Raw genomic sequence first — 27,667 nt, forward strand, 5'->3', positions numbered from 1 at the left:
TTGTCAGATGCTTTACAATGTTGTTCTTTTTAATGTACTTATAATGTACTACTATGTGATTTTTTTTTTGTTTCTTTGTATGTTCTTCCCCCATGGTACAACCCCTGTTGTCACTGTATTTGATTCTGGTGTTCTGCATCTTGTATATGCATTTTTAGGGAAAGGGAAATAACAAAATGCTGAACTAAGGATACAGGATGACCCATTGTAACAATGAGATGTACAAGACATTATGTTGAAAACGAACTTTACAACTTTGTTGGGGGGGGGAGAAGGGAGGGCAGAGTTGAGGGGGTGGGGAGGAAAGGGATAGTCAGGGGAAAAAAAGGAGGGGGTAACAATGCTCGATAGGACATGGACTCATTACCTTTCTCATGTAACTGTAACCCTCTGTATGGTATCTTTACAATAAAAAATATATCTTTAAGCCGGGTGCTGGTGGCGCATGCCTGTAATCCTACCTACTCAGGAGGCTGAGAGCTGAGGATCGCGGTTCAAAGCCAGCCTAGGCAGGAAAGTCCAGAAATTCTTATCTCCAATAAACCACCAGAAAACCGGAAGTGGTGCTGCAGCTCAAGTGGTAGAGAGCTAGCATTGAGCTGAAGAGCTGAGGGATAGAGCCCAGGCCCAGAGTTCAAGCCCCACGACCGATCCCCCCCCCCAAAAAAAATATATATATATAAAATGGAGTATAGCTTTATATTCGTAGTCCTTACATAAACTTAATGCTGTTTGTCAAATTTGAAATAGTATTGTTGATTTAGATGTGAGCAGAAGGGTGTCCTAAGATAGTTATATAGTAACACATGTGTGTGGGTATTTATAGAAAAATATAGATATAGATACATATAGATAGATATAGATAGATACAAATTGATATCAACAAGATAACCTTAAAAGCCTGTTACACATATATCAATTAATATAAATGTACAAGGTTCATAGCATACTCTTTGATATTTTTTAAACAAATTTACAAATACATTAAATAACCTGCTTGCTGGTCAAACCCTGAACCAATATACCAACATTCTATATTATCTATCAAAAATCATTCTTCTTCGGTCTTATGGGAGACATTTGTTATTGTTACTGTTAGTTCTCTATATAAATATATATAATTAATATTGCATAATATATTTTATATAATATATAATTTACTTTTGTCCTGTACTGAGAAGAAGATGTGTAAGTATTTAGCAAGTTATAACATTTAGAGACTTAGTAGGAAAAATTACCCTTGTTTCATGAATAGAAAATCAAATCATACAACATCCTTTCAAATATTTTAAATGTCAGGAATAAATTAGGTGTCTACTCATGACTAAACGCTAGTGTTGCTGAAGTTTTGTAGTGCCTATCAGGAGTCTGTTTTAGGGCCATGTCAACACTGGTTCTTGAGACCAGCATAGAAGATACATAGTGCCAGTCTGCAGGATAACAGAAAACACACTGCTGGCAAGCCAGGTCAAACACCTCTTTCCTACAAAATTAAGGCAGGTCAGTGCAGGGAGATGACACCTACATTGGGCAGGTATAGAAGCCAACAAGATTCAAAGCTTCATGGTCCATAATGGTCTATACCTCCTGTAACAATTCCAACATAATGTCCATGATCCATCAAGGGATATGTGTTTAATGTCCTATGTTAAAATTTGACTGCTACTTTTCACACCCATCAGAATGGCTGATATTAAAACTGGAAAGAAAACATACCGAAAATAACAAGAATTAACTAGGATGAGGAGTAACCTACTCCTATGTACTGTTTTGGGGAATGTGAAATGATGAAGCTACATAGAAAACAGTATGATTCATCTAAAAATATTAATAGTGAAATAACCATATGATCCAGCAATCCTCCTTCTGGATATATCCAAGATTTAAAGCAGGTTCTCAATATTTGTAAGTGTGTGTTCATAGTAGCGTTAGTCTCAAAAGTCAAAAGGTACAAACAACATAATGTGTATTAATGAGTTAATAAACAAGATATAGTACATTCATAAAATCTTATGTCATTCAATCTCCAAAAAGGACATTTGGATGAATGCTGCAGTTTATATGACCCTCAGAATGTTGTTTCAAGAAGCCAGTCACAAAACAACAAGAGTGCATGATTTCTAGAGTAGTGAGAGTCACACAGAAAGAAAGAAAGCAGAATAGGACAGAAACAGAAAAGAAAGCAGAATAGAAATTGCCAGAAGCTGAGTGATGAGCAAAAAGTGATTTGTTATTTAAACTGTGTACAATTGAAGTTCTGAAAAAGAGTACTTATGGTTGCATTTTAATGTAAATATGCTTAACTACCAAACTGAAATTGTATATTTTACTCTAAGTAAAAAATTATTTGAAAATTATGTTTCTACACACACATACCCACATGTATAATATTTTAACATATCTATCATTGCAATGAAACAATTGACCTAGAACTCTCACTCAGGAGCCATTTACCTAAGCATTTTATAACACAATAAAAATTAAGATTGAAAATATAAATCGATATTAGTTTTTGTAATTTTAAAATAATGTAGGTTCAAACTACATGGTCAAATTGCTAAACTCTTAGACTAGGCCGTGGGTGACATACTAAAACCCTGTCATCCATTCTATCTACCTGCCAGATTTGCACTGCAAATGACAAATCACTCGAATGGCAAATCACCTCACTGCCACTTTATTCAAAACCCACATAGCAATGGAACTCTCAAGTCTAAATCAAAAAGTCATTAAATCAAGTCTAAATACTTATCCAGTGATTTGATAGACTCTGAGGGGACATTGGTTAGCAAAAACAAAAGACAGCTACTCACTCAGAACTCCCTGGCACGAGACATGAACGGAGCTGCATGTAGCAGAAAGGAGACTCAGAGCAAAATTAAACAGATCAGCTAGCAAGTGACTGGCTGTCTGGCTTAGATGGAGTGTGGGAAGATGTCTATGGGGAAATGACATACAAGGTAGGATCACAGTAACAAGGAGTCACTATACAATGATGCATCAAGCAACACAATTTCTGAATAGAAAAAAAAAAACCTATGTCAAGACTTTCTGTCAGGAACAATCCCATATTCACAAAGGAATAAAAAAAAAACAGAGCTGTCAGTTAGTATTGGGTAAAATAAACAGGAAAACAATTTAAAACAACAGCATATTAAAGTTATATGTGGTAACACTGCAATTCATAAATTAGTTCCCGTAGTGAAGCCTTTTTAACTTTAACTTCTTCCAAAACAGCAATAATCTCTATTAAAAGGAAATGCTCTGTAGCAACTATGTAAACAAATTTTGTTTATTTATTGCTGTCATTGACTTTTCCAAAACTATTTAGAATTCAAGTATATTAAAATTACAGGAAAAAAATTAAATGCTAGTCCCACTTTATTCTTAGGCTGAGAAAGTTAAACTATTCAAATCCAGGTGCAAAAACACTTGTTAATGTTACAAATTCACTGCTTAGAAAAGCTACCCAAACACACCTGCACCTCTTCAAAACTGATTTAACTTTATGTTAAGTAAGCATGTTAAGGACATGAATGTTTAGTCATCAAAAAGCTCCAAAGCTCTATCTGCTATTTGGAGTAAGTTCAACAGGCTACTGGGATTCTGAGAATCTTCCATTCTATGAAATACTTTCCAACTCAATATTGTCAAGAACAATTTGATACTTACAACTTTACATTAATATTAGGTTTTCCCTATGACTTAACAGTTTAAAATAAGTAGCATAATGTCTAAGGAAAATGTTGCATTGTGAAGATAAGAGTATTTACCAACAAAGTTTATTATATGAGGCAGGAGAGTGTAGCTAAGAATCAAGTTCTGACAGTAGAATGAGTTTTAATATTACTTCTAACTCCTTCTAGTTGTACTTAAATTTAGATATAACCACTGTGTGTACTGTTTCCTCATCTATAAAATAGAGACTATATTACTTCCTTACATTCACCAAAACAGCTGCATTAAACAAATTAAAACGTGTGTAGTTCACCAATCCTGCTTCATATCAGTAAATGAAAGTTACATTATTCCTACTGGTTAATATGACAATATTATATACAAAATATGCTCAGGTCTCTCTACTTTTGTGAAGATACATATACATCATACATTAATACATTAATTAAAAATGTATCAAAATAAAGACAAAGTAACTACAAGTTGGAAAATGTTATACACTGAAAAGTTGGTAAAAAAAAAAAAAAAGGAACACAGAAACACAGCAATTAAATTTAAACAGTCCCACTGGACTGTGATCCCCCCATCTTGGGACTGAGGGGGACTCAAGGTATTGAAGCAGGAGAACCACAAGTTGGAGGTAATCCTTAACCCAGTAAGATTCTTTCTCAAGGAAAAGGTCTACCATTCAGAGATGTATCCACATCTTTCAGTCTTATAGCGAAAAAAGGAATTACAGTAAACGGACCACGTACAATACTGCATAGAACAATTCTCCTACGAGGTATATGTACACTAGAAAGATTTCATTGACTATCACCCATTGTTAAAAATAATTTGGATGCTAAAGCAATTCATTGTATAAAGTTTTAGAACAGAGTAACTGAGTATTATAAATAGAAAATAACATGTTTGACATATGCCATTGTATGTTAAGTGTTTACAAAAAAATATGTTTGAAGACCAGGTGTAGTGACTACTGCCTGTCATCTCAGCTATTCAGGAAGTGGAGATTGGAAAGGCCACAGTCTGAGGACGGCTGGGCTAAAACAATTAAAATATTTTTAAAGGCCCCATTGTAATAAGTTTGGCATGGTGGTTTAGTTTGATCATAAAGAAAGCATAAATGGGAGGGCTTTCTTCTAGGTCAGCCTGAGCAAAAACATGACACTGAAAAATAACTACAAGAGAAAACAATATCAGGACAGTTGTGGAGCATCTGCATAACAAGTATGAAGCCTTTTAGTTTGCATACACGCACACACACACACACACACACACACACACATACACATGTGGCCTGTATACATGTATATACATATATATACAAATATATGCATGCACATAAACATACATATGTTAATTAGCATATGGTAATCTCACAATGTGTTTGTAAACAAAAACATAACGGTACATTGTAAATATTCATACTTTTTTAAATTTTGTCATTCATGGGGCTTGAACTCAAGTCTAGGTGCTGTCCCTGAGCTTTTTCACTCAATGCTAGCACTCTACCACTTTGAGCACAGCACCACTTCTGATTTTTCTGCTAGTTAATTGGAGATAATAGTCTCACAGACTTTCTTGCTCTAGTTGACTTTGAATTGTAATCCTCAGATCTCAGCCTCCTGAGTAGCTAGGTTTATAAGGCTAAGCTACTGGCACCCAGCTTTAAACAGCACGGTTTTTACATGATATGACTATCTACATTGAAATCTCTGGGATTACTCCCCAGGATTAATTTCTTGATTTGTCCGTTATTATTCTATAGAAAAGCTACTAAATTTTTAATATTGATTTTGAATCCTGCTACTTTGCCAAAATATTTTATGAGACCTAACAGCTTTTTGGTGGAGTCTTTAGATCTTTTAAGCATAGTGTCATGGCATCTCTATCAATCATCCTTTGTATTTTCAGAGTTAAGAGTTTTGATTCCTTGGTTGGTAGAAAATATGAGTGATTAGATAATAGAATAAATGATACATTGGATTACAATTTGGGGGCTTTCTTCTTTATTAGCAATAAAATGTTAAGTAATTATACAATTTTAAATTGTACAAAGGGGTTTATTGTGATATTTCTATATTTGAATATAATGTATTTTGGTCAAATTATTCCCTCTATTAATTTTTTAAGAAAATATAACCCTTATTTAATGTTTTTATTGTTAAGTTGATGTACAGAGGGGTCACAGTTACATAAATCAGGTAATGAGTACATTTCTTTTTGAAGACTGTAACCCCCTCTCTCATTTTCTCCAGTTTTTCCCCTCCTGACTCCCTACCCCTAAAGTTGCATAGTTCACTTTCATCGTAGTGTCTAGTGCATGTCACTACTGAATTTGTCCCACCATTTCTGTGCTACCCCTTCTCCTCCCCAAATCAGATAAATTTATATATAAGGCAAAGGGTACAGAAATCAAAAATAGAAACAAGAGGGAAAAAAACCCAAACAGTACACTAAAAAACCCACAAACAGTACAATTTTAAAAACTCTCATTTTATATATCATTTTATATGATCATATGCACATAGCTATTGAGCTCCTGTTATCCTTATTTTTCTTAATCACATTTTGTTTCAAATATGGGCCTGGTTGGAGGTTGGAATCAGTAGCTGAGGAGTAGAAGGAAAAATGTAGGAGTGAATATGGTCAAAGTATTTCATAATCATGCATTAAAAAGAATATAAATGCCATTAAAATATTTTATATATGTATGTTTTTGAAGGAAGAGAATGTAACAAATGGATAAGGGAAGCTATGTAAAGAAAACAATCACTGGAAGAAGGATAAGAGTCCTTGCTATGTAATAAACATTGAATAAAAGGCAAAATCAAGCAGTTTCAAGGTCTCTTGAGCTTCATAATTAGTGTTATTATAGAAACCATGCCAAGTCCTATTCCAGTTATATATATATATATATATATATATATGTATATGCATATATATCACATCAGAGATCCATCAAAGGGACATCTTACAAAACACAGGAAAATTATCTATTCCTGAGAATCTACAACTTTTTAAATTCTAATGAGGGAAAGAGAATGAGGAAAATACTGGACATACTCACCTAATAAATTGAAATAACTATAAATGTTGGTAGATGAAATTAGGAAATTTGATTGGATCATTTAGTGGTGAGTTACTAGTTTTTGCAATAGCAAGACTTTATATGGAACTGTGGTGCTAAGTATCAAGACCATTGGAATGAAAGGTTTAAAGGTTTACTACTGAACCTAATGGACAAAGGAGTCACTTTTTCTGGTATTATTAAAGTCATAGAGTGTTACCTGAGATATGGTCCACTCTATCTCATTATGTGGCTCCTTAGAAGAAAAATTAAAGTTAAATCTTAGAGTCAAAAATATCTATGCATGGGGCTGGGAAGGTGTCTCAGTGGTAGAGTGCTTGCCTTGCATGCATGAGGCCCTGGGTTTGATTCCTCAGCACCACATAAGCAGGAAAAAAAAGCCGGAAATGGTGCTTTGGCTCAAGTGGTAGAGCACTAGCCTTGAGCTGAAGAGCTGAGGGACAGCGCCCAGGCCCAGAGTTCAGGCCCCACAACCGGACCCCAAAAATAAATTCATTAATTAATAATAAATAAATAAATAATAAAAACATGTATGCTTCTTCTATTCAATGATTTCGTGTTCTAAGTGGATTTTAATAATTATGCAATGAGCTGGTGGCTATACTAGCTACTGCCAAAGGTGAGATCCTAGGACTGTGGTTCCAAGTAGCCTGGACAGAAAAGACTGTAAGACTCTTAACTCTAATTATGCATCAAAAACCCAGAAGTGGAGCTGTTGCTCAAGTGGTAGAGAGCTAGCCTTGAGCACAAAAGCTCAGGGATAGTGCTTAGTCTATTAATTCAAGCCTCATCCTCAGGGGGAAAAAAGGCAATGTAAGTATTTCCCTCTGGTCTGTTTACTTAAAGCCAACAAACATTTTGCTCATTAACCCCAACTCAGCCTTACTCCATTTCTTCAACATTTCCTTTTCTTTCTCATCAGCTCTTAAACATTTATTGGCACAAGATGTACTATTTCCCTCATAAGCCATCTCACATTGTTTTGTAGAAATGCAGGTTGTAGGCAATTGGTACACAAAGGGAAGAGAATAATGGGAGAAAAAGCAGGAAGAATGTTTTGAAAGCTATTTCTCAGGAACACGTTCAGACCTGAGATGGATGAAGCAAATTAAAATTCAGCAAATAGCACCAGGCGCCAGTGGCTCACGCCTGTAATCCTACCTACTCAAGAGGCTGAGTCTGAGGATCACAGTGCACAGCCAGCCAGGGACGGAAAGACCATGAGACTCTTATCTCCAATAAACCACCAGAAAACGGGAAGTGGCACTGTGGCTCAAGGGGTAGAATGCTCGCCTTGTGCTGAAGAGCTGAGGGACAGCGCCCAGGCCCAGAATTCAAGCCCCATGACTGACAAAAAAAAAAAAAAAAAAAGAATCACCAGATAGCTAGAACGTTGTAATAAACTAAGCCAATCCAATGTGTAAGAAGAATTAAAAATTTATGAATGTAAGAACAAGAATAAAATAGTCTGTTGTTGATTTCCAGTGAGAACTGTTCATCAAGCATATTTTGAAAATGTATCAAAATATATAGTTCACAGAGAAAAAAAGTATTACCAGAATTTTACTAACTAGCATTTTTGTTTTACTGAAGAATTCAGTAAAAGAACAATGAGCTATATTAAGGTATCTGATTGTTGATTTGACAATATTATAGTACAAAACTGATATGTAGTCCAGAAGAGAGAGCAATCAAGCTTGGAAATTTGACCTTTGTTAACTGAAAAGATAAAAATGGGTGAGATACAAAAGTGGTAGAATGTAAGAGGTGTAAAAACAAAAGACCTGTGCTTTCAGAAAGATCCACACTAATGGCAAATTAGAAAATACAACAAAGGTGGCTGACATCAGCAATATAAAAGACAAATGAAAAATTATAAAGTAACAAAAGTTAGAGTACAGAAACTTTTTTTGAAATGGATAATTTCTCAGTAGCAGAATACAAGCAAGTAGAGTAAATCTGAGAACAGGTCCTCAAATTTGCCTGAAAGTACATTAAAAACAAAAACAAGCATCTAAATGATATTCTGAATAGCAAAAGAAAAAATGTTAACTGTATAAATTTTATTTACTCTTGACAACTCAGCTGGAAAGAACTTATGTCAGGACTTGAAGTCAGAGATCTCCAAAGCCTGAATTATTTTTTGTAAAATGTAGAGAGTAATGAGTTTTTTGATGACATTTTCATACAAGCATATAACATGTTTTGATGATACTTGCTTCCTTTATTACCCTTTCTTATCCCTTACTCCCCATTCTTCCTTTCTATCTCCTTGTTAGTTCCCCTTTCATTTTCTTGTGCTTTCCCAACTCCAAACACAAGAGAAAAACATTCAATAATTATTTTTGTGATCTTGGCTTAACATAACAATCTCCAGTTCTATCCATTTTCTGGCAAACAACAAAGTTTCATTCTTCTTTAACACTTCATTTTTATACATATACACTACATTTTTAAATGTTTACCTATCAATAGGCAACTAGATTAACTTGCTTATTTGACAATAGTGTTGTGATACATGTTACCTAGATAGTGTTGAATATGTTTGCATTTATTTCTAAAGTATGCTGAGTATGATCCCTTGGAGAATGTATCCAGAAGTGTTATAGTTGGAAATTGGTTTAAAATTTTTGAGGAACCTCTGTACTGATTTCTATGGCAGTTGCACTAAGTTGCTACCTCATCAACACTTCCAAGTGTCAATTTCCACCTCCCATATCTTCACCAGCATTTATTGTCTTTTGTATTATTGATGATGACCATTCAGGATTGAATGAGATGAAATTTCAATGTTGTTTTGGTTTGCACTTCCCTGGTGACTAGAGATGTTGGATACTTTTATTCATGTATTTATTTCAATTCCTTTGCTCGTTTGTTGATTGGATTGGATAACTTGCTCTTTAAGTGTTCAAATTTTTAAAAATACATTTTGGATATTGATCTATGGAAAAAATAAATATTTACTATTGATTAATCTATATAATTTTCTATATAATTTTTGTCTAAAAATTTTCTTTATAAATTTATTTTAACCTCAAAATAAGCTAATCCCTTGAATCAAATATAAAAATGATAACAACGCAAATATAAAGACAGCCAATTTATCTAAGAAATGAGTACTTTTACTGGACAATTTGGTCTAACTACATATATGAACATGTTCACATAAGCATAAGACAAAAGAACAATGAAATAAAAGTGATTTTCTTGATAAATGGATGAGTAAATAGGTTTATTGCTCTTTAAAACTACCTATGTCATCTGCAATTAATTGCTTATCTGATGTGTGTGTGTTTGTGTATGGAAAAAGGAGAAAAAAAGAAGAGTGAAGGTGAAGGAGAAGGATACAGGGAAAGAAGGAAGAAAAAGTTCAATATGTAGTCTCAGTAATGATACAACATCTACTTAATAGTGAACATTAATTAGCATAATATAATTTTGAGATTTAGTGCTGTATTTGAAATTATTTTTATTTAGATATTTACTTAGTTACCCAAGAAAGTAGCTTCCTATAAGGTAAAACTTCCTACAGGCTCTTTGTACACAGAATGTATTAAAATAAGTTGTTTCTAGGCCATGCATAGTGGCACAAACCTGTAATCCCAGCACTGGGGAGGCAAAATCAGGAAGATTATGACTTTGCAGCAAAACTGGACTGCATAGTGAGTTTGAGGACAACTTGAACTGCACAGTGATACCTTGTCTCAAGAAAAGAACAAAAGAAGGAAAAAAGGCAAGCAGGTAATGAGGGAGGGAGGGGCAGAAGGGGCCAGGAAAGAAAAGAGAAAAACACTGCATTTGAAATAATAGTAATAAATTCTACATACAGAAAGGTTAAAATTTTAGGAGAGTTCTTTTTTTTTGGGGGGGGGGGTCCGAGTGTGGGGCCTGAACTCTGGGCCTGGGCACTGTCCCTCAGCTCTTCAGCTCAAGGCTAGCGCTCTACCACTTGAGCCACAGCACCACTTCCGGCTTTTTTCCTATGTGGTGCTGAGGAATTGTATCCAGGGCCTCATTCATTACAAGGCAAGCGCTCTACCACTGAGCCACCTTCCCAGCCCCCTAGGAGAGTTCTAAATGTGGAAACAACACCAATTATTTCCTAACTAATAAGTAAAATAAAACTCATGAAGTAATACAATGTTAGCTGAAAATTCATGCTTAATGAATTGGATTATGGGAATTCTGTAAGTATTGAAACATAGTACTTTAAGAAGTAGTTGGCTAGTTAAATTACACCTAATATTATACAAAGTAATAATAAATCACTTATAGTCTTTAACCCCCTACAAGCCTAAGAGATAGAAATTTTCCATCCTTAGAGCTCAGAGAGCAATCATCTTGACCAAGCTCATGCAGCAGAAACGGCAACCTCTACAACAGGCTGACCACAGACTACGGAACATTAAAGGTCAGTCATATGACAGAAAGATGTTCAGTTGTTGAGGGAAGAACAAGAGACTGGGGTGGTATAAAGCCTGCACCCACCACCATGGCACCGATGTACAGGGACTTCTGAGAGTAGACTAAAATTTTAAAATCCAAATGAAACACTTTTACAGACAAATGACTGATGAGGACATGCATCACAAGACCAATGGACCTGACAAGACATGTTAAACAGATACTCATTCAGAAGCATTTGTCTCTCAAACAGTAATGGCTATGTACACAAAGATGACCAGATATAGGGGGGAGAGGAAAATGTAAAGTTTTTTTCATAATTAAAAAGTATTTTAATCACAGTCCTTTGTGAAGATGTTAACAGTGAGGTTCAGGATTTAAAACATGGATGGAATTAAAACAGACGGCAAGCAGGGCTGGCACCTGTGGCTGATGCCTGTAATCCTAGCTACACAGGAGACTGAGATCTGAGGGTCTCAATTCAAAGTAAGTCAGGGCAGGAAAGTCCATGAAACTCTTATCCCCAAATATCTACCTGAAAACCAGAAGTGGTGATGTGGCTCAAAGTCAAAGAGTGATAGTCTTAAGTGAAAAAAGCTTAGGGACAGTGCCCAGGCCCTGAGTTCAAGACCCATTACTGCCAAAAAAATAAAAAAGTATCACAAAATACAGGATGAATTACTAGAACTATGGTAAGACTCTTAATTCATAAGAGGTTTAATATCATTTGAAAGTAGACGTTATATAAAAGTAAAAGATAAATATCACAATCTATTTAGCAGCTTATTTGTTAAGTAGTAACCGAAAGTTTGGAAGGTTACATAGTTAAGTCAATAGTGAAGATTACTTCAGAATTGTTTATTTTAAATCTAAATTCCAAGAAAAGCAGAATAAAGAAAAAAAAGAACAAAGAACAAAGTTGACAAATACAAGAGAACTGGCAAAGTATATTCATGGTATACTTTGTATATCTATGATTACAAATATATATCCAGGTACATCTATGGTGACAAATATAAAGATTAGGTGGTTCAAATATATCCATTTAAGGGAATAAATGACAGAGCATTCTTTAAAAGCAAGATTCAAATATACTGTCCATAAAAATCCATTTAAATGCATAACTATAGGTAAAAGTAAAAATATGAGAAAAATATCTCAAGCAAATATTCTTCAAAGAAATCCTAGCTATATGAATATCAAGAAAAAGTAGATTTATGAAATAAATTTTGCCACAAATCAAGCTTAGAGAGTAAATAATGGTATAGTATACAATCTTGTTTCAAAAAGAAATTAAAACCATGAAGGCTATGCATATAACATGAAAAATATATAATATATACAAATAAACTTAAAAAGATCCATAAGACAAATCCATAGAGTTGGAGACTGCAATCCTTATCTCCTGACAGTTTCCAGAAGAGGCAGACTGAGAGGAGGCAGAAGATCCTAACACATGGTATTAGGGGACAGAAGATGACAGGTGGAACCCTGACCAAGTGTTAGTCTATGCTAGGTCCACTGTCAGATATGGCGTTCGGAACATCCCCTATGGTGAATCTTATCTCATCTGGATTGTTACAGTGCTACTGGTGACAACTGATTACTGTGACTGTGAATGAGTTCTTGTCTACCCTAACTGGGGAGATCTAGAATAGATGATAAGGACTGGTTGTAGGTGTGATCTAGATCATGATGCATTGTACTTCCAAACTGATTTGGTGAATGGTGACCCATTTGTACAACTACTTAAAGATTATAATTATATACGTATTATACATAGTATATATATGTACACATATATCTTTTATAACCACTTGTGGCTAGCAAACCAACAGTAATAAAGGCTCTGGTGCATCCCACTAGCTAGCATCGTTCTGGAGAAAATGGCCATGATGCTCTGGAGGAGCTTACTCCAGACTGAAGTGGATCTGTGTGCAACAGGGGTGAACTATGGTAGAAGTGGAGATGCATCACACACATACCCCTTGGAAAACAAAAGGTCCCCCTGCCAGCCGTGAGGATCTTGGTAAGTTGAGGGACCCAGCTGTTCACTCTTCAGGGATTGCCTCAATTTGCAAGCTGAGTTCACACTTTTAGAGGCAGCCTCCAGCCAATGATTGGCAATGGTTGGGCACAAGAGGAGGACTAAAACCCAGCTGATGTATCCCATATGGGACTCTTACTTGGAAGCTCTTACTTGGGAGCTCTCTGTTATAATGGGAGAGGCTGTAAATATGGCAGCAAGCTTCTGTCCTGGGTCTGTCCCTATGCCTTGTTTCACCTCTCATCTGTGTCTCCTCCCCCAGAGAACCATGGGCACGCCCTACTTGCACTGTCTGCTTGCTGAAACTTCTGAGCTGCAACCCATCACAAGTGCATGGTCGAGGTCTGGGAGAGGAGGTTGAGCACTACAAGCCTTGATAGAATAACTGCTTAAAATTATGATATGTGAAGCTGAGCAAAAATTTGAAACCATTTCAAAGCCACACTTAAAACATATAAATTCCTTCAAATCATGCTCAGGTCTATAGCACTCAGTTCTCAGGAGATTTACAACTTTGGAGGGTGGGGTAGAGGAGGGGAGAGTGTCATGGGGTGGGGGGAGATGGGAAGGGATGGGATGGGAAGGGGAAACAGAGGGGGAGGCAACAATAAGGCTTGATAAGAAATGGACTCGTTACCTTGCCCATGTAAATGTAACCCCTCTGTATGGTATTTTCACAATAAAAAAAAAAAACTTTAACCAAAAACTAAACAATCAGATGACAGAAAGCCATATTATGTGGGAAAAGTCACCCTATTATCCAATGTCATCCATATAAAATTAAAAGAATATTCTTTTCATTAATAGTTCCATTTCCTATTGTGAAAAACAAATTGAAGGATATAAGTACAAATTATTCCGGAAAGGACAGGTTAACAGATGATAGATTGATTAGATCACCTAGTATAAGAAAGTTGGAGGATGTGTCTAACATTTACATTTAATATGCTACCCTAAGAGTCACCCAACAAATACTCTTTTTATTTTAATTTTAATTTTTATTGTAAAGGTGATGTACAGAGGTGTTACAGTTACACAAGTCAAGTACTGAGTACATTTCTTTTTGAACAGTGTCACCCCCCCCCATTTTCTTCCAAGTTTTCCCCTCCTGAATCCTCTCTCCCCCCAAGTCATATAGTTCATTTCCAACATAGTGTCTAATCAGTATCACTGCTGAATTAATTAACTCTTTGTCCCACCACTTCTGCCTCCCCTTCCGCTCCCCATGAAAAGAGCCCAGAAATCTCTGTACATTAAGTATCTAACAGACAATCAGAACAATTAAGTTCCTAACAGACAATCCTTTTACTTTTTTGCCCTTACCAGGATTTGCACCCAGGGCCTTGTGCATACCCAGCTTGCTCACTTGTCTGGCATTCTAATACTTGAACTACAAATGCCTCCAGTGCTTCAAGGTAACTCTTCACAGGACTTTCAAAGCCTCATTACCAAGTTTTCTGTGAAGATAGCAACAGCCAACCCAGTTCAATTAAGGTCTATTAAAGCTACAAAGTATTCCTACCAACAATGTTACAGAATTTATACTGTAGTAAGTAAGGTTAGAGCCAGTTTCAAGAGGCGTTCATTCACATCCAACTAAATAAACTGACCCAATGTGAAATGGCTATTGATATTACAAGTTCATCTTAGAAACTGTCCACCCAGAGGGATGATTCAGCTATAATCATAAACTGGACCACAAGAGCCCAGTACTCAGCTTGTGAAGCAAACACCCAAGATCCATCTCTGTTCTACCTATAGAAATCAGTTCAATTTCTCACTGAAAATGGAAAGGAGCCTATATGCAAGGAACTTCCTCACTTAAAAATGTAATCAGAGCTGGGCACTGGTGACTCACACCTGTAATCCTAGCTACTTAGGAGACTAAGATCTGAGGATTACAGTTCAAAGCCAGCCTGGGCAGGAAAGTCCGTGAGACTCATCTCCAATAAACCACTAGGAAACCAGAAGAGGTGCTGTGGCTCAAGTGGTAGAATGGTAGCCTTGAGCTGAAGAGCTGAGGGATAACGCCCAGCCCCAGAGTTCAAGTCCCATGATTGACCAAAAAAAAAAAAATGTAATCAGCTTCTGCAAGAGAAAAACTACTCAGTCCTTACAAAGACTAACTATTTTCATCCTTCTTGTCCAACCTTGATAGTTTCTATCTGTAACTCTTACAATCAGAAATGAGAGCTTTTTTAAACATGATTTTTACATGATAGTTTGAAAGAAAAGGTTGAGGGCTAATACAGAACCTGTTCTCGTTCACTCCCTCCTCCCACCCCACCCCACCAAGTACAGCCCAGTGTGGGAATGGTGGCCTCTTAGCTGGGATAGTTTTGGGGGGGAAATGTCTTAGGAAAATAAAGACCTAAATTAAAACAGAAATGGAGAAAAAGATTTGTGATGCAGCAGAGTTATCAGAATCGAGGCTGACCAGATGTTCTCACTTTTACACCTCTCTTTGCCTGATGAATTCTTACTCATTCTTTACAAGATAACTTAGCTGTTATGTCTAAAGAAGACCTTTCCCTATTCTTCACGTCCTTCCCCCAAATCTTCACTTACAATGTCTTTCAGGGTGATACCACAGTTCCTGCAGTTTCATTCATTATCCTCTGTCTTAATCATCTTTTCTTTTGAGCTAAAAATCAGATACTATGGAGAACAATTTTAGTAAAAACAGTTGTGTAGTTTTTAAAAAATATATCACACTACATGTACAATAATCCTTGAGAGTTTATAATTACACATTTTATCATCCTCCAAGAGAAACTTCCTATCTGTTAACCATCATTTGCCAGTCCTCATTTCAAGCCTTGTCAAGGATGAAGCTACCCTATGTATTTACCAATTCCAGAGATTTAAATAAATTGAACTATACAATATATTTTTGTCTAGATACTCCTTTCATTTAGTTTTACATTTTTATGATGTATCTACATTGTAACATGAAACAGTACTTTCTATTTTTTATGACTATATGGTATTCCATTATGCTATTTTTTGGTACTGGTAACAGAACTTGAACTCAGGGCCTAGTTGCTGTCCCTTAGTTCTTTCACTTAAGGCTGCTGCTCTACTACTTTAGTCACAGTTTCACTTCTGGCTTTTGGGTGGTTAATTGGAGATAAGAATCCTATGGACTTTCCTACCTGAGCTGGCCTTGAACCATGATCCTTAGATCTCAGCCTCCTAAGGAACTAGGGTTACTGGGATGAACCATCAGCCACTAGCTTCTATTAAAATTAGATAGTACATTTTTGTCCATTATGGCTTTGGGTTGTTCCTGCTTTTTGCTACATGCCAATGAATAATGTTGTAATGAGCATTCATGGCTGAGTACGTAAGTGGACCTATGTTTTCATTTCCCATACTCAGAAATGTTGGGCCATACATAGTCACAATATATTTAACTTTTTGAACTGACAATATAATTTCTTTAATTTATCTAGCCCTAAAACTTTCAGAGCAGAAACTAGGTCTTGCATTCTATTGTATTCCCAGAATATAGCATAATGCTTAACACATTATAGTTATCTAGAAATATTTTGTACATGATTTAATAACAGTCCCAAATAGGTTTTCCTACCTTACATTTTATAGCACCTCTCCTCATCAAAATATTTCTTTCTGGTGTCTTTAATTTTCCTATGAAGTTATTGTAAGTAATACATCTTTAGATACTAGCACCTTTTCCAATGGGTGCTCTAAAAAATTGCTCCACCAGAGAGTTGTGACCTAAGTCGTGATCTGCAGAACTAGAGAAGTTACCGTGGGGTGTCTCTTAGATCAGACCAAATGTTTCTGAGTCAGTGTCAATAGACAATCAGATGCCCCAGCACAGTTCCCCATTGTTCTGGGCAAATATTCTTGGCTCTCGGGCACCCTCTGCTGGCTCTGCTGCCAACAGCTCTAAAAATGGGCTAGCAGGGAAGAGAGCAAAGTGGCTCCCACATGGGACAAGAAGCAACATATGGGACCCATCCCAACACAAAGGCAACCAGAGAAGCTCTGCAGATGAAAGGCCTTCCGATCCTAGAAACTGAGGATCAGCCTCCCAACACGGGCACTTAAGTAGCCTGATGACTTCCAGCTCTGACTAGTTAAAAAGGCCATGGCAGAGGAAATACCCACTTTGATCCTTTAACACAAAAGGGACACGTGACCCAGATGGAACTTGTACTTTAAATGAGGCCAACTCCTCTTGATATGAAAGAGTTTATATGTCTTATAAAGTTACATGTGAGTAAACATAAATTCCTTGCAAAAGTCTCACCGAGTTCTTTCCACTTCCGCTCCTGACTCCCTACACGGGGACACTGATTCTCACATAGAGGATTGCACACAGACAGCTGGTGTCATTTCAATTAGGAAAACTAAAAGTGAGCACGTGTGCACAATGAATTCTTGAAGTTTCAGGTAAATTACCTGTAGTGGGTAGAATGCCCCTTAAGGATGTCTTTCCATGTGCCTATAGATAGGTTACTTTTCATACAAATTGGAACTTTGAAGGTGTAATGAAAGCAGAATATGTTAAAATACAGAGTTCATTCAGAATATCTAGAACGGTTGCCCGCCTCATTAAAGGGGAGATCTTTCTCTGCCCAGATTAGGAGAAATGTTGTCAGTGGAGAAGAGAAAGAGAGGGGTGAGAGGTTTCTGACTCCCTCTTGTTTAAAGGAAGGGACTGGGGGAAGCCGGGAAGATTGGGGGGGGGGGGGGGGACCAAGGGAGGATGGGAAGGAATGGAAGGGGAAACAAAGGAGGAGGCTACAATACTTGTTAAGAAATGTACTCATTATCTTGCCAATGTAATTGTAATCCCTCTGTACAGTATTTTCACAATAAAAAAATAAAGGAAGGGACCATAGAAAGCATGAAAATGAAAATCATCTCTAGAAGCAAAACATAGCCTTCAAATGACAACCAATAAGGACATGGGGGACTTCAGTCCTGAAATCTGGAATCCTCAGAGCCTCCAGCCCAGTTCAACCAACAGCAGACTTCAGTTCTGTCACAGGACTCGGATGAGATATGCCGTATGAAACTGTTTCAACCATAATTTATTATGGCCGCAATGGCGAATTATAATATTCCCCCCCAAAATTAAATTCTAATAGTCTACGGTTCTTAAGCTATAAAAAAAGTGTCAATGCTCATGTGCCTCTGATTGTATAAAATAGTATTTATTGAAATGAACTCCAGGAAATAGAAACATATTATTTTTCTTTGTTGTTTTTGTTTTCTTTTTGTCTTGTTTGCTCCTTTATCTGTCTTTGGGAGGGCAAGGTGGGCACAGAAATGGAGAGACAAATGCAGTAGTGGTACTCAGACACTATGTTGAAAGTGAACTATACGACTTGTGAATGGGAAAAGGAAGGAAAAACTGGGAGAGATCAAGGGAAGGAGTGACATTGTACAGAAAGAAATGTACTCATTACCTGACTTATATAACTGTAACCCCTCTGTACCACATTTTACAGTAACAATTTAAAATAATAACCATTAGAATGCCCACATACACATCCATCTCTCATTATTTTTCTAATGAATACATTGCAAATATCTAATTATAATTACAGAATATTTTTTAAGAATTTAATATTTAAAATCTATTTTAAATAGTTAATGTTTTAAACATTTTAAACATTTTAAATATTTTAGCTACTCAGGAGGCTAAGATCTGAGGATCATAGTTTGAAGCCAGCCCAAAAAGTAAAATCTGTGAGGCCCTTAACTCCAACTTACCACACCCACAATAAAAAAAAGTCAGAAATTGTTATACAGTAGTAAAGCTCCAACTTTGAGGATAAACCTAAAGATAGTGCCCAGGCCCTAAGTTCAAGCTCTAGGACACACACATACACACACACTTCTAGAATTTTACAAAAGCTAAATAAAAATAAAAATAATATAGCAATTCAAAGTTATCATCTTACCAACATTTACAAATTAATGATTTATCATATGATCCCTTTGTCAAGTCATTTTGAAATAGTCATACCAGTTTGATACACTTCACTTCAGGAATACTTCTCATTATAAATTTTAACATATTTTATTGCATATATTATATATAAACTCCTATTAGTCACATTAACAAAAGCTAGAGATTGTTAATGTAGTTGACTGAATCAATGTTTAATAAATCTGAGAACATAAATGATACTAAAGTTTACAGGCCTCCAAAGTACAAAGATTTCTAAGGCAAGTGTCACTCATATTTTCAGTGTACAAATGAATAAAAAGCAATAATAGTGAGTTACTTTTTAACAGCACTTTATTGGTATGATGATCATATTTTGGTATTTGTATTTCTTGAATTAGCAGCTCTAAGCTGCATGTGACTTTACTGCAAGTCTATTATAGCTCTTCCAGTTCCTGATCTGTAGAGCACATGCTCTGGGTGTTCTAAGTTTTAACCTGCTCCAGCCAATGCTTCTAAATTATTGCAAAATGAAAAATGGACTTTTTGATAGGTCCTAGAATATACCAAAATCTGGACTTGGAATATGGACACTTACTTTTTCTGATTTCTTTCAGCTAGCCTTGCAATTTCAATAGCTGCCTTCCTTGCTTCAAAATCTTCCCTTTTCACAATCTCTCCAGTCCCTCGGTAGCCTAGCTCCACCAACTGGCGAGCCAGGCCTTCATCCTGTGGAGAAAATAAATTTGTATATGTGTGGGTAAGTGAGGGTATTTTCCCCCCAATGTATACTAAGCAATTGTGTAAGCTGACAAATTGAATGTATTGTTTTAAAGTGAGACTAGTTAATAGATATTAAAAACTAGCTCTTCCACCATAAATTTAGACATGTCTTTCTGTGTACCACAGATACAAAATGAAAGGAGAAACAGCATCAACCACTAGTTTCTCTGAGGGATTGAAAGACAAAAGTCTACTGTGTTTTTAATAAATTTCTGAGACCAGCAATAGACAATTAATAGTGTATCTTTAAAACAATAAAGTTAGAAACAATAGTGTTCATAGAAGAAAGACTTTGAAAAATCAAATGCACCAAAAGAGAATTCAGCTGTTTTCAGAAAGTTCAATGCTTCCCACTTGGTTCCTTGAAGTTAAGTAACTGATGACACACAACATTTTAACTTCAAATATAATTAAAGTGGAACAGATGAATTGCTCACTTAATTGGAAAGATTTGTTTCCATACAATGTTGGTAGATATAAAAAAAAAGTAGACTCCCAAGAAGATAATCACAACAAGCTTCAAATTGACAAATCCTCCCAGTAGTTTAGGTCTTTTATATTTCAGTTGTCAATTAAAATTGACTGCTAAAATACAGAATCATATTAAAGTTTTTTTATTTTATTGTAAAGGTAATGGACAGAAAGGTCACAACTACATAAGTCAGGTAATAAGTACATTTCTCTTTGAAGCGTGCCACCCCCTCCCTCATTTTCTCCCAGTTTTTTCAGTCATTACCATCTTAATTAAAATACAATAAGAACAGCATATACCTTTTTACTATAGATCATTAATTAGTACATGAGTATTGAATGAAGGAACTGTCTAACAAATCAGGGCATTTAAGATGATTAATAATCTTTCAATGTACAGTGACTCTTAAAATAAAAGTATTCAAGCAAAACCAATTAATTTAGATACTAAACCTATTACTTTCTTTTTCAATGGATAAAAACAAATACTGAACTCCATTGCATTTACATGGATTAAACACATATATTTGCAAACTTATTACAATGCAAAGTTACAGGCTGTGGCATAAAAAAGAATGAAATTATGTCATGTGCCAGAAAATGTATGGATATGAAATATATCGTTTTAAGTAAAGTAAGCCAGGTTCCCAAGGACAAAGGTGACATGCTCTCTATCATTTGTAGATATTATCCTTAAAACATAAACATATGTTTAACCATGTACCGGATCATATGTGAGTGTATATATGTGTGTGTGTGTGTGTGTGTGTGTGTATGATCTACATATGCACATATATATATACACATACATATAGTCAATGATATTAAAATATGGTATTTGAAAGTATGAGATGCCACAGCAAAACTTTCTGAACACTAGGTACTAGTGGGAGTGGACTGAACAAACAGAGATGAAGAAAAAGGGTGAATATAATCATAATAATCTATGTACATGCATAGAAATGAAAGAGGGAAACTAGTCAAGACTGGTTTGGGAAGAGGAAGAAGGAAGGAAGGGCATAACAGAGAGATGGTTATGTCAAAATGAGCTGTATACAAAATGGACATGTCAAATAAAGCAACCTTGTACAACTACTATTACTATGAAGGAGAAGGAGGAGGAGAAGGAGAAGGAGAAGGAGGAGAAGCAGCAGCAGCAGCAGCAGCAGCAGCAGCAGAAGAAGAAGAAGAAGAAGAAGAAGAAGAAGAAGAAGAAGAAGAAGAAGAAGAAGAAGAAGAAGAAGAAGAAGAAGAAGAACAACAACAACAACAACAACAACAACAACAACAACAACAACAACATTATTAATCCAAAAAACACTGAAATTCAATCATGACTACCTAGAAATTGCCTCAAGTTTTAAAAGGCATTCCCAGATATGGACTTCAACAGACCTACATAAAATATTTAACTATGGTAAACTGGGAGGGGAAAAGGGGAGTGGTTTTGATATGTTAACTTTATAATAGTAGCTTAGTAACCAAACTAAGATATTTACATACAGATCATGCGCGCGCGCACGCGCGCGCATACACACACACACACACACACACACACACACACACACACACAGAGTTACAAGGCTGGGAGGCCCAAAGCTATGGGTCTTGTTTCTGAAGCACTCTTATTAGATTCTCTATTGCTATACACTTTATTTAGTTTGATCACAAAACTGAGCAAATGTCTCCACCTAGTGGAATTATTCTTTAATAGGAACAGCAACATAGACCTGGGAGTTGTTTAACCAGTGAGCTAATTTGTGTATGCATTTTCTTTTTTTTTTTTTTAATTGTATTTTATTTTATTTGAGAACATACTGTACAGGGGGGCTACAATTACATGGGCAGGATAATGCATACATTTCTTACCAAGCATTGCAGCCTCCTCCTTTGTTTACCCTTCACTTCCCTTCCCCGCCTCCCCCTCCCCCCACCCAATTTTACCCCCCTCCCCCCACCCAATTATACCCCCCTCCCTCCCCCACACCGACATTGTAAAGCTGGTTTTGACATGACATTTTGTACTTCTCATTGTTGCAACAGGTCCACCTGAATCCTTAAACGACTTGTTTGTCCCCATCTCCTCCACATGTTATACTGACATCAAATATGGTGAAAGCGGGGGTTACACTGTGGGGGAGGGACATACAAAGCAACAAAGAAATAATATTATAAATGCGTTATAAACACATGCATGAAAGAAACGAAAACATTAAAATACATATTTAAGGGTTCATTTTCCTAACATCACATTATCTGACCTTTTCCGCTTGACTCATACCTATACTAGATATTGCAAATAAGGGAAACCATGGGACCTATGCTTCTTTGGGCCTGGCTTACTTCACTTAATATAATTTTTTCCAAACCTTTCCATTTCCTAACAAATGGGGAAATGTCATTCTTTCTGATGGAGGCATAGAATTCCATTGTGTATATATACCACATTTTCTTGATCCATTCATCTACTGAGGGGCATCTGGGTTGGTTCCATATCTTAGCTATGGTAAATAATGCTGCAATAAACATAGTTGTGCTGATAGCTTTAGTGTGGTCTTGTTTGTAAACATTTGGGTAAATGCCCAAAAGTGGGATTGCTGGATCATAGGGGAGATCTATGTGAAGTCTTCTGAGGAACCTCCATACTGCTTTCCAAAGTGGTTGAACAAGTTTACTTAAATATACTACTAAAATTAAAGTTATGGAAATGATTCAGCTCTGAAAGACTGTAGTACGCTTCAGTAAGACTAAAAACTTCTTATGGTCAACAGTTATAGATCATTAAGAAGTTGCTATGTTTATTTTGCATACTCAGTGAATTTTGTACTCCTTGGTGCCTTATCTGGGTTAGACAAAACCATTTGGATTATTCTGCAATCAGCAGAATAATATAGACTGCATCAAGTAGTCAAAATCATTTGATTAAACAAAACGTCAACCTTTGTAGCTGGCGGAATCACTCATCATCTCTACACTTTGTTAATGTATTTCTTATATCTCTGCAACATGCTAGTCAAGAGCACACCTATATTAAATCATAGATGTATTTGTATCTGTATATACATACAATCAGTTTTAATTTCTATTGAATGTATAAAATTTCTTAGGAAGATAAAGAGCAGGATTGAAGATCAAAAAGTAAGTGTTAAAATAAGGCAATATTAATTGGAAAATAGAGTCAGGGGCAAAGTAGAAGAATGGGGGAATGTTATCAAAAATCCAATGTATATCTTGCAAAAGTAAGAATAGTAAGGGAAGGGATGGATGGGGAGGGATGGGGTGAGAAGGTTGAAAGGGGTAACATTGATGGAGAGGCATTGTATTGATAAACAACATTGTTCGATGGCAAATCCATGGCAGAACTTAAAGATAATATAATAAATGAGTAAATAAAACATTTTATATGATCATGTGTACATAGTTACTGAGCCTTCGTGGTCCTCTCTGAAGAGTGTGAACGTCTAGAGCCCTGTAAAATTTAGCATGTATTTTTTTGTCTTTTTCCATCGAGTGTATTTACTTGTAGATTAATAGGCACATTCTAGTTACAACTACTGAGGAAAACCACACAAACTATGTTTCTTTGGGTCTGACTTATTTTGCTTAATATTTTTTCTATAACCCCGCTGCACATTACCTTTACAATACCAATAAAAATACGTAAATAAAGCAAATTTGTATGGAAAAAAACTACTAAGTCAAGGAAAATTATTCCAGGAAGCTCCTGTTGTCAGAAAAGAGGAGGGATTAAAATAACTTACAAAATCTGACATAACCTTTTCCCCAACTCCCAAAATAATTCTCTTAAAGTCTAATGCCAATTAAAGTATAATGTCAATGCTGACACATGACAGTCCCCTATTTCTAGTATCCAGAGGAATTTTCTGAAAAGTAGACAGACTTGCATCCAAAAATAAAACCAGAGAGCCATGCGGTGAAGATGCAGCTCACCTAGCAAGGTACCTGCTTAGTCAGCCCGAGGTCCTGAGGTATACCCTTTCTATGTTCCTGATACTTGATGGAACAATTTCTATGTCATTGGTCCTCTCTAATTTTCAATTTTTCTATTTCATTGATTTTAGCTCTTATCTTTATTAACATCTTCCTTCTGTTTACTTATTTAGACTTAATTTGGTGTTTAGGTAGCTTCACAGTGTGAATGCTATGATCATTAATTTTTAGATCTTTCTTCTTTCCAATATAAGATTTTTAGTCTATAAATCCTATTATAGGTCAGGTACTCATTATCTGACTTATGTAACTGTAACCCTCTGTACATCACGTTTACAATAAAATTTTATGAAATATATATTGTGACTATAGCTAATCTATATTAACTAGCTATAGTCACAGTAGATCATGCACTTCAAAATGCTAGGAAGGGGCCAGGACAGCGTTGTATGTCTCTAATTCCAAGGCTACGTTGGGCAAGGATATGATAATTTATCTAAAAACTAACTGAAGCAAAAAGGGCTGGAGTCATGGCTCAAGTGGTAGAAAGATTAGCTAGTAAGCACAAGACCCTGATCAAGCCCCAATCAGTAAGTACTGTGAACAGAAAAAAAAGTTTTAAAAGTAGACTAAGTATTGTTACCATAAAATTGTAATTATGTAAGGCAACAGATATTAATTAGCTCTATTTAGGCAGCTCTATATATACAGTATATAAAAGATATATTATCTATACAATATATAGACTGTATTTATGATATGTCATAGATAATAGTATATAATATATGGTATATAATATATGCTATTTAACGACTATGTTTATTGCAGCACTATTTACTATAGCTAAGATATGGAACCAACCCAGATGCCCCTCAGTAGATGAATGGATCAAGAAAATGTGGTATCTATACACAATGGAATTCTATGCCTCCATCAGAAAGAATGACATTGCCCCATTTGTTAGGAAATAAAAAGACTTGGAAAAAATTATATTAAGTGAAGTAAGCCAGGCCCAAAGAAACATAGGTCCCATGGTTTCCCTTATTTGCAATAACTAGTATATGTCTGAGTCAAGCAGAAAAGGTCAGATAAGGTGATGTTAGGGAAATGAACCCTAAGATATGTATTCAATTTTTTTTTCTTTCATGTGATTGTTTCTAACACATTTATAAGATTATTTCTTTGTTGCTTTGTATGTCCCTCCCCCACAGTGTAACCCCTGCTTTCACTGTATTTGATGTCGGTATAGTTTGTGGAGGGGAAGGGGAAGGGCAAATCGTTTAAATAGGGATACAGGTGGACCCATTGCAACAATGAGATGTACAAGTCGTTATGTCGAAAACGAACTTTACAACTTTGGGGGGGGGGGAGGATGGGAAGGGATGGGAAGGGGAAACAAAGGAGGAGGCTACAATGCTTGATAAGAAATGTACTCATTATCCTGCCCATGTCATTGTAACCCCTCTGTACAGAATTTTCACAATAAAAAAAATAATATATGCTATTTAGTATATTAACATATCTATATCTATCTATCTATATATATATTTCAAGACATTATGTTAGCCAGGTGCAGGGGCTCACCCCTGCAATGCTAGTTACATGGGAGGCTGAAATCAGAGCCTTTCTCTTAAAATCGTGAATGTGCTTTTGAAAGATAAATGCTTTTCAAACCTGTCGTCTATATTCCAATGAAACTGCATTATCATCCAAACTTTGGAGTTCCACAGTCAGTTCACTAATATACAGAGTAAATAGAAATGTGGCAGATTGGCACATTTCTAATTCTATCGAATTGTAATTAAACAGAGGGCCAATTAAACCAAATAGATAATTCTTTCTGAAAACACTATTCTTAAAGATCTGTTAACAGAGATGTTTCTTAGCAATGATGATATTCCATGATGATGGAGGGTCTTGTTAATGAATGAATGGGAGCAATGCAAATGCCAGTTCTCAGAACACAGTGGAGGCGGAGAACGATCCTTCTTCTTGTTGTTCTTCTTCTTTCCCTCCCCCTCCCCTCCCCTCCCCTCCCCCTCCCCCTCCTCCTCCCCTCCACAACAACTTGATAACTCTATGCCCGCACTTGTAACGTGGACAGAGATTTACTTAGGCACTTTGGGAATCCATTAGAGTGGGGTGGTTGCTCATGGGTCCAACTGGCCAAGATCACACCTGTGTTCTGTTCCTTGAGTAGAATTTGCACCCCAGAGGAAAATAGTTTCTCTGAGTTACTTATTCCACCCTGAATTACAGCGCTCCCCTCCCCTCCCCCTGCCCCCTTCCCCTCCCCCTGCCCCTCCCCCTGTTCGCTCCCCCTTCCCCCTCCCCTCCCCCTGCCCCCTCCCCCTCCTCCTGCCCCAGATCAGCAGGGCTGATGGGTACAAGCGAGTGACAGGGGAGGCCAAAGCGCACCAATTCCAGGCTCTCCGCAGCGAGAGCGGGCCAGGGTCTGCGCTGTGACCGGGGAGACAGGGTTTTGTTGGGGCCGGGGCTCCGCAGGCCGGGCGGGACCCGACTCTCCGCCGCTGGGCCGAAGCCGAGACCGGTCATGGCGCCGCGCGCCGCCAGGGGGCGCACGCTGCGCACCGGCGCCGCCGCCCCTGCCGAGCCCCCGCCGAGCCCCGCCTCACCTCCAGGTAGTACAAGTCCACGGTGGTGATCTGCGAGTCCAGGAAATCTTCATAGGTGTTGAACTGCGTGACGATGTTGTCCACGGCCGTCATCGCATCGTCCTGAGCCATTGTTTTTGCCTGGGCTTAGGCGTCCCTAGCAACAGCAGCTACGGGGAGGGGCGGAAAGGCTCCGCCTACTTCGTTCCTTCCAATCAGCTGCGGGCGGCTGTGCGTTGGCTTGCTAGCCCCGCCCCCTGCGTTTCCAGGGGTCTCCAAAGCTTCTACCCTGCGGAACTGGGTCTCAAATTACCCCCACTCCACATTCAAGTTCTGGCCCAGCCGACTGATTCACACCTCCCAGAGATGTGGGGAAAAGTTTAAGTCCACACACACACACACACCCCAAGTGTGACAATGCTCAGGTGCTCAAAGTGTTAAAAAGCCATGCAAGCTCATGTCCTCACGTTTTGTGAGTGACAGAAATACACCAGTACTTTGCAAATGTGTACCAACGTAGAAGTCTAGGAAAATGGTCTTGGGAGCAAGCCCTACAAAGAGGGCATTCGTGATTTTGTTCGATTACTTCAAATTGTAACCCAAAGATCAAAGTATTGATGACCTCTGGGTGCCAGGAACAATTCATGGATTTAAAAGGAAAGAAGGAAAGAAAAAAACTCCAGTGGAAGTATCTT

At 36.9% G+C, this 27,667-nt stretch overlaps 1 protein-coding gene across 1 annotated transcript in view; it reads right to left on the reverse strand.

Moving 5' to 3' along the window:
* The window catches only part of Cfap299 (cilia and flagella associated protein 299), a 557,667-nt gene extending 530,529 nt beyond the window's left edge, over nt 1-27,138 (reverse strand). Inside the window, exons 1-2 of the mRNA XM_070012282.1 lie at nt 26,994-27,138; nt 19,751-19,881 (exon numbers count right to left, since the gene is read on the reverse strand). Coding sequence (XP_069868383.1) covers nt 19,751-19,881; nt 26,994-27,104 — 242 coding nt within the window. The 5' untranslated portion in view covers nt 27,105-27,138. The remainder of the gene's footprint in view (nt 1-19,750; nt 19,882-26,993) is intronic.
* Nucleotides 27,139-27,667: the final 529 nt, after the last annotated feature.

Source organism: Dipodomys merriami, unplaced genomic scaffold (assembly GCF_024711535.1).
Source record: "Dipodomys merriami isolate MVZ:Mamm:240054 unplaced genomic scaffold, mDipMer1.0.p SCAF_9, whole genome shotgun sequence".
Classification (NCBI taxonomy): domain Eukaryota; kingdom Metazoa; phylum Chordata; class Mammalia; order Rodentia; family Heteromyidae; genus Dipodomys; species Dipodomys merriami.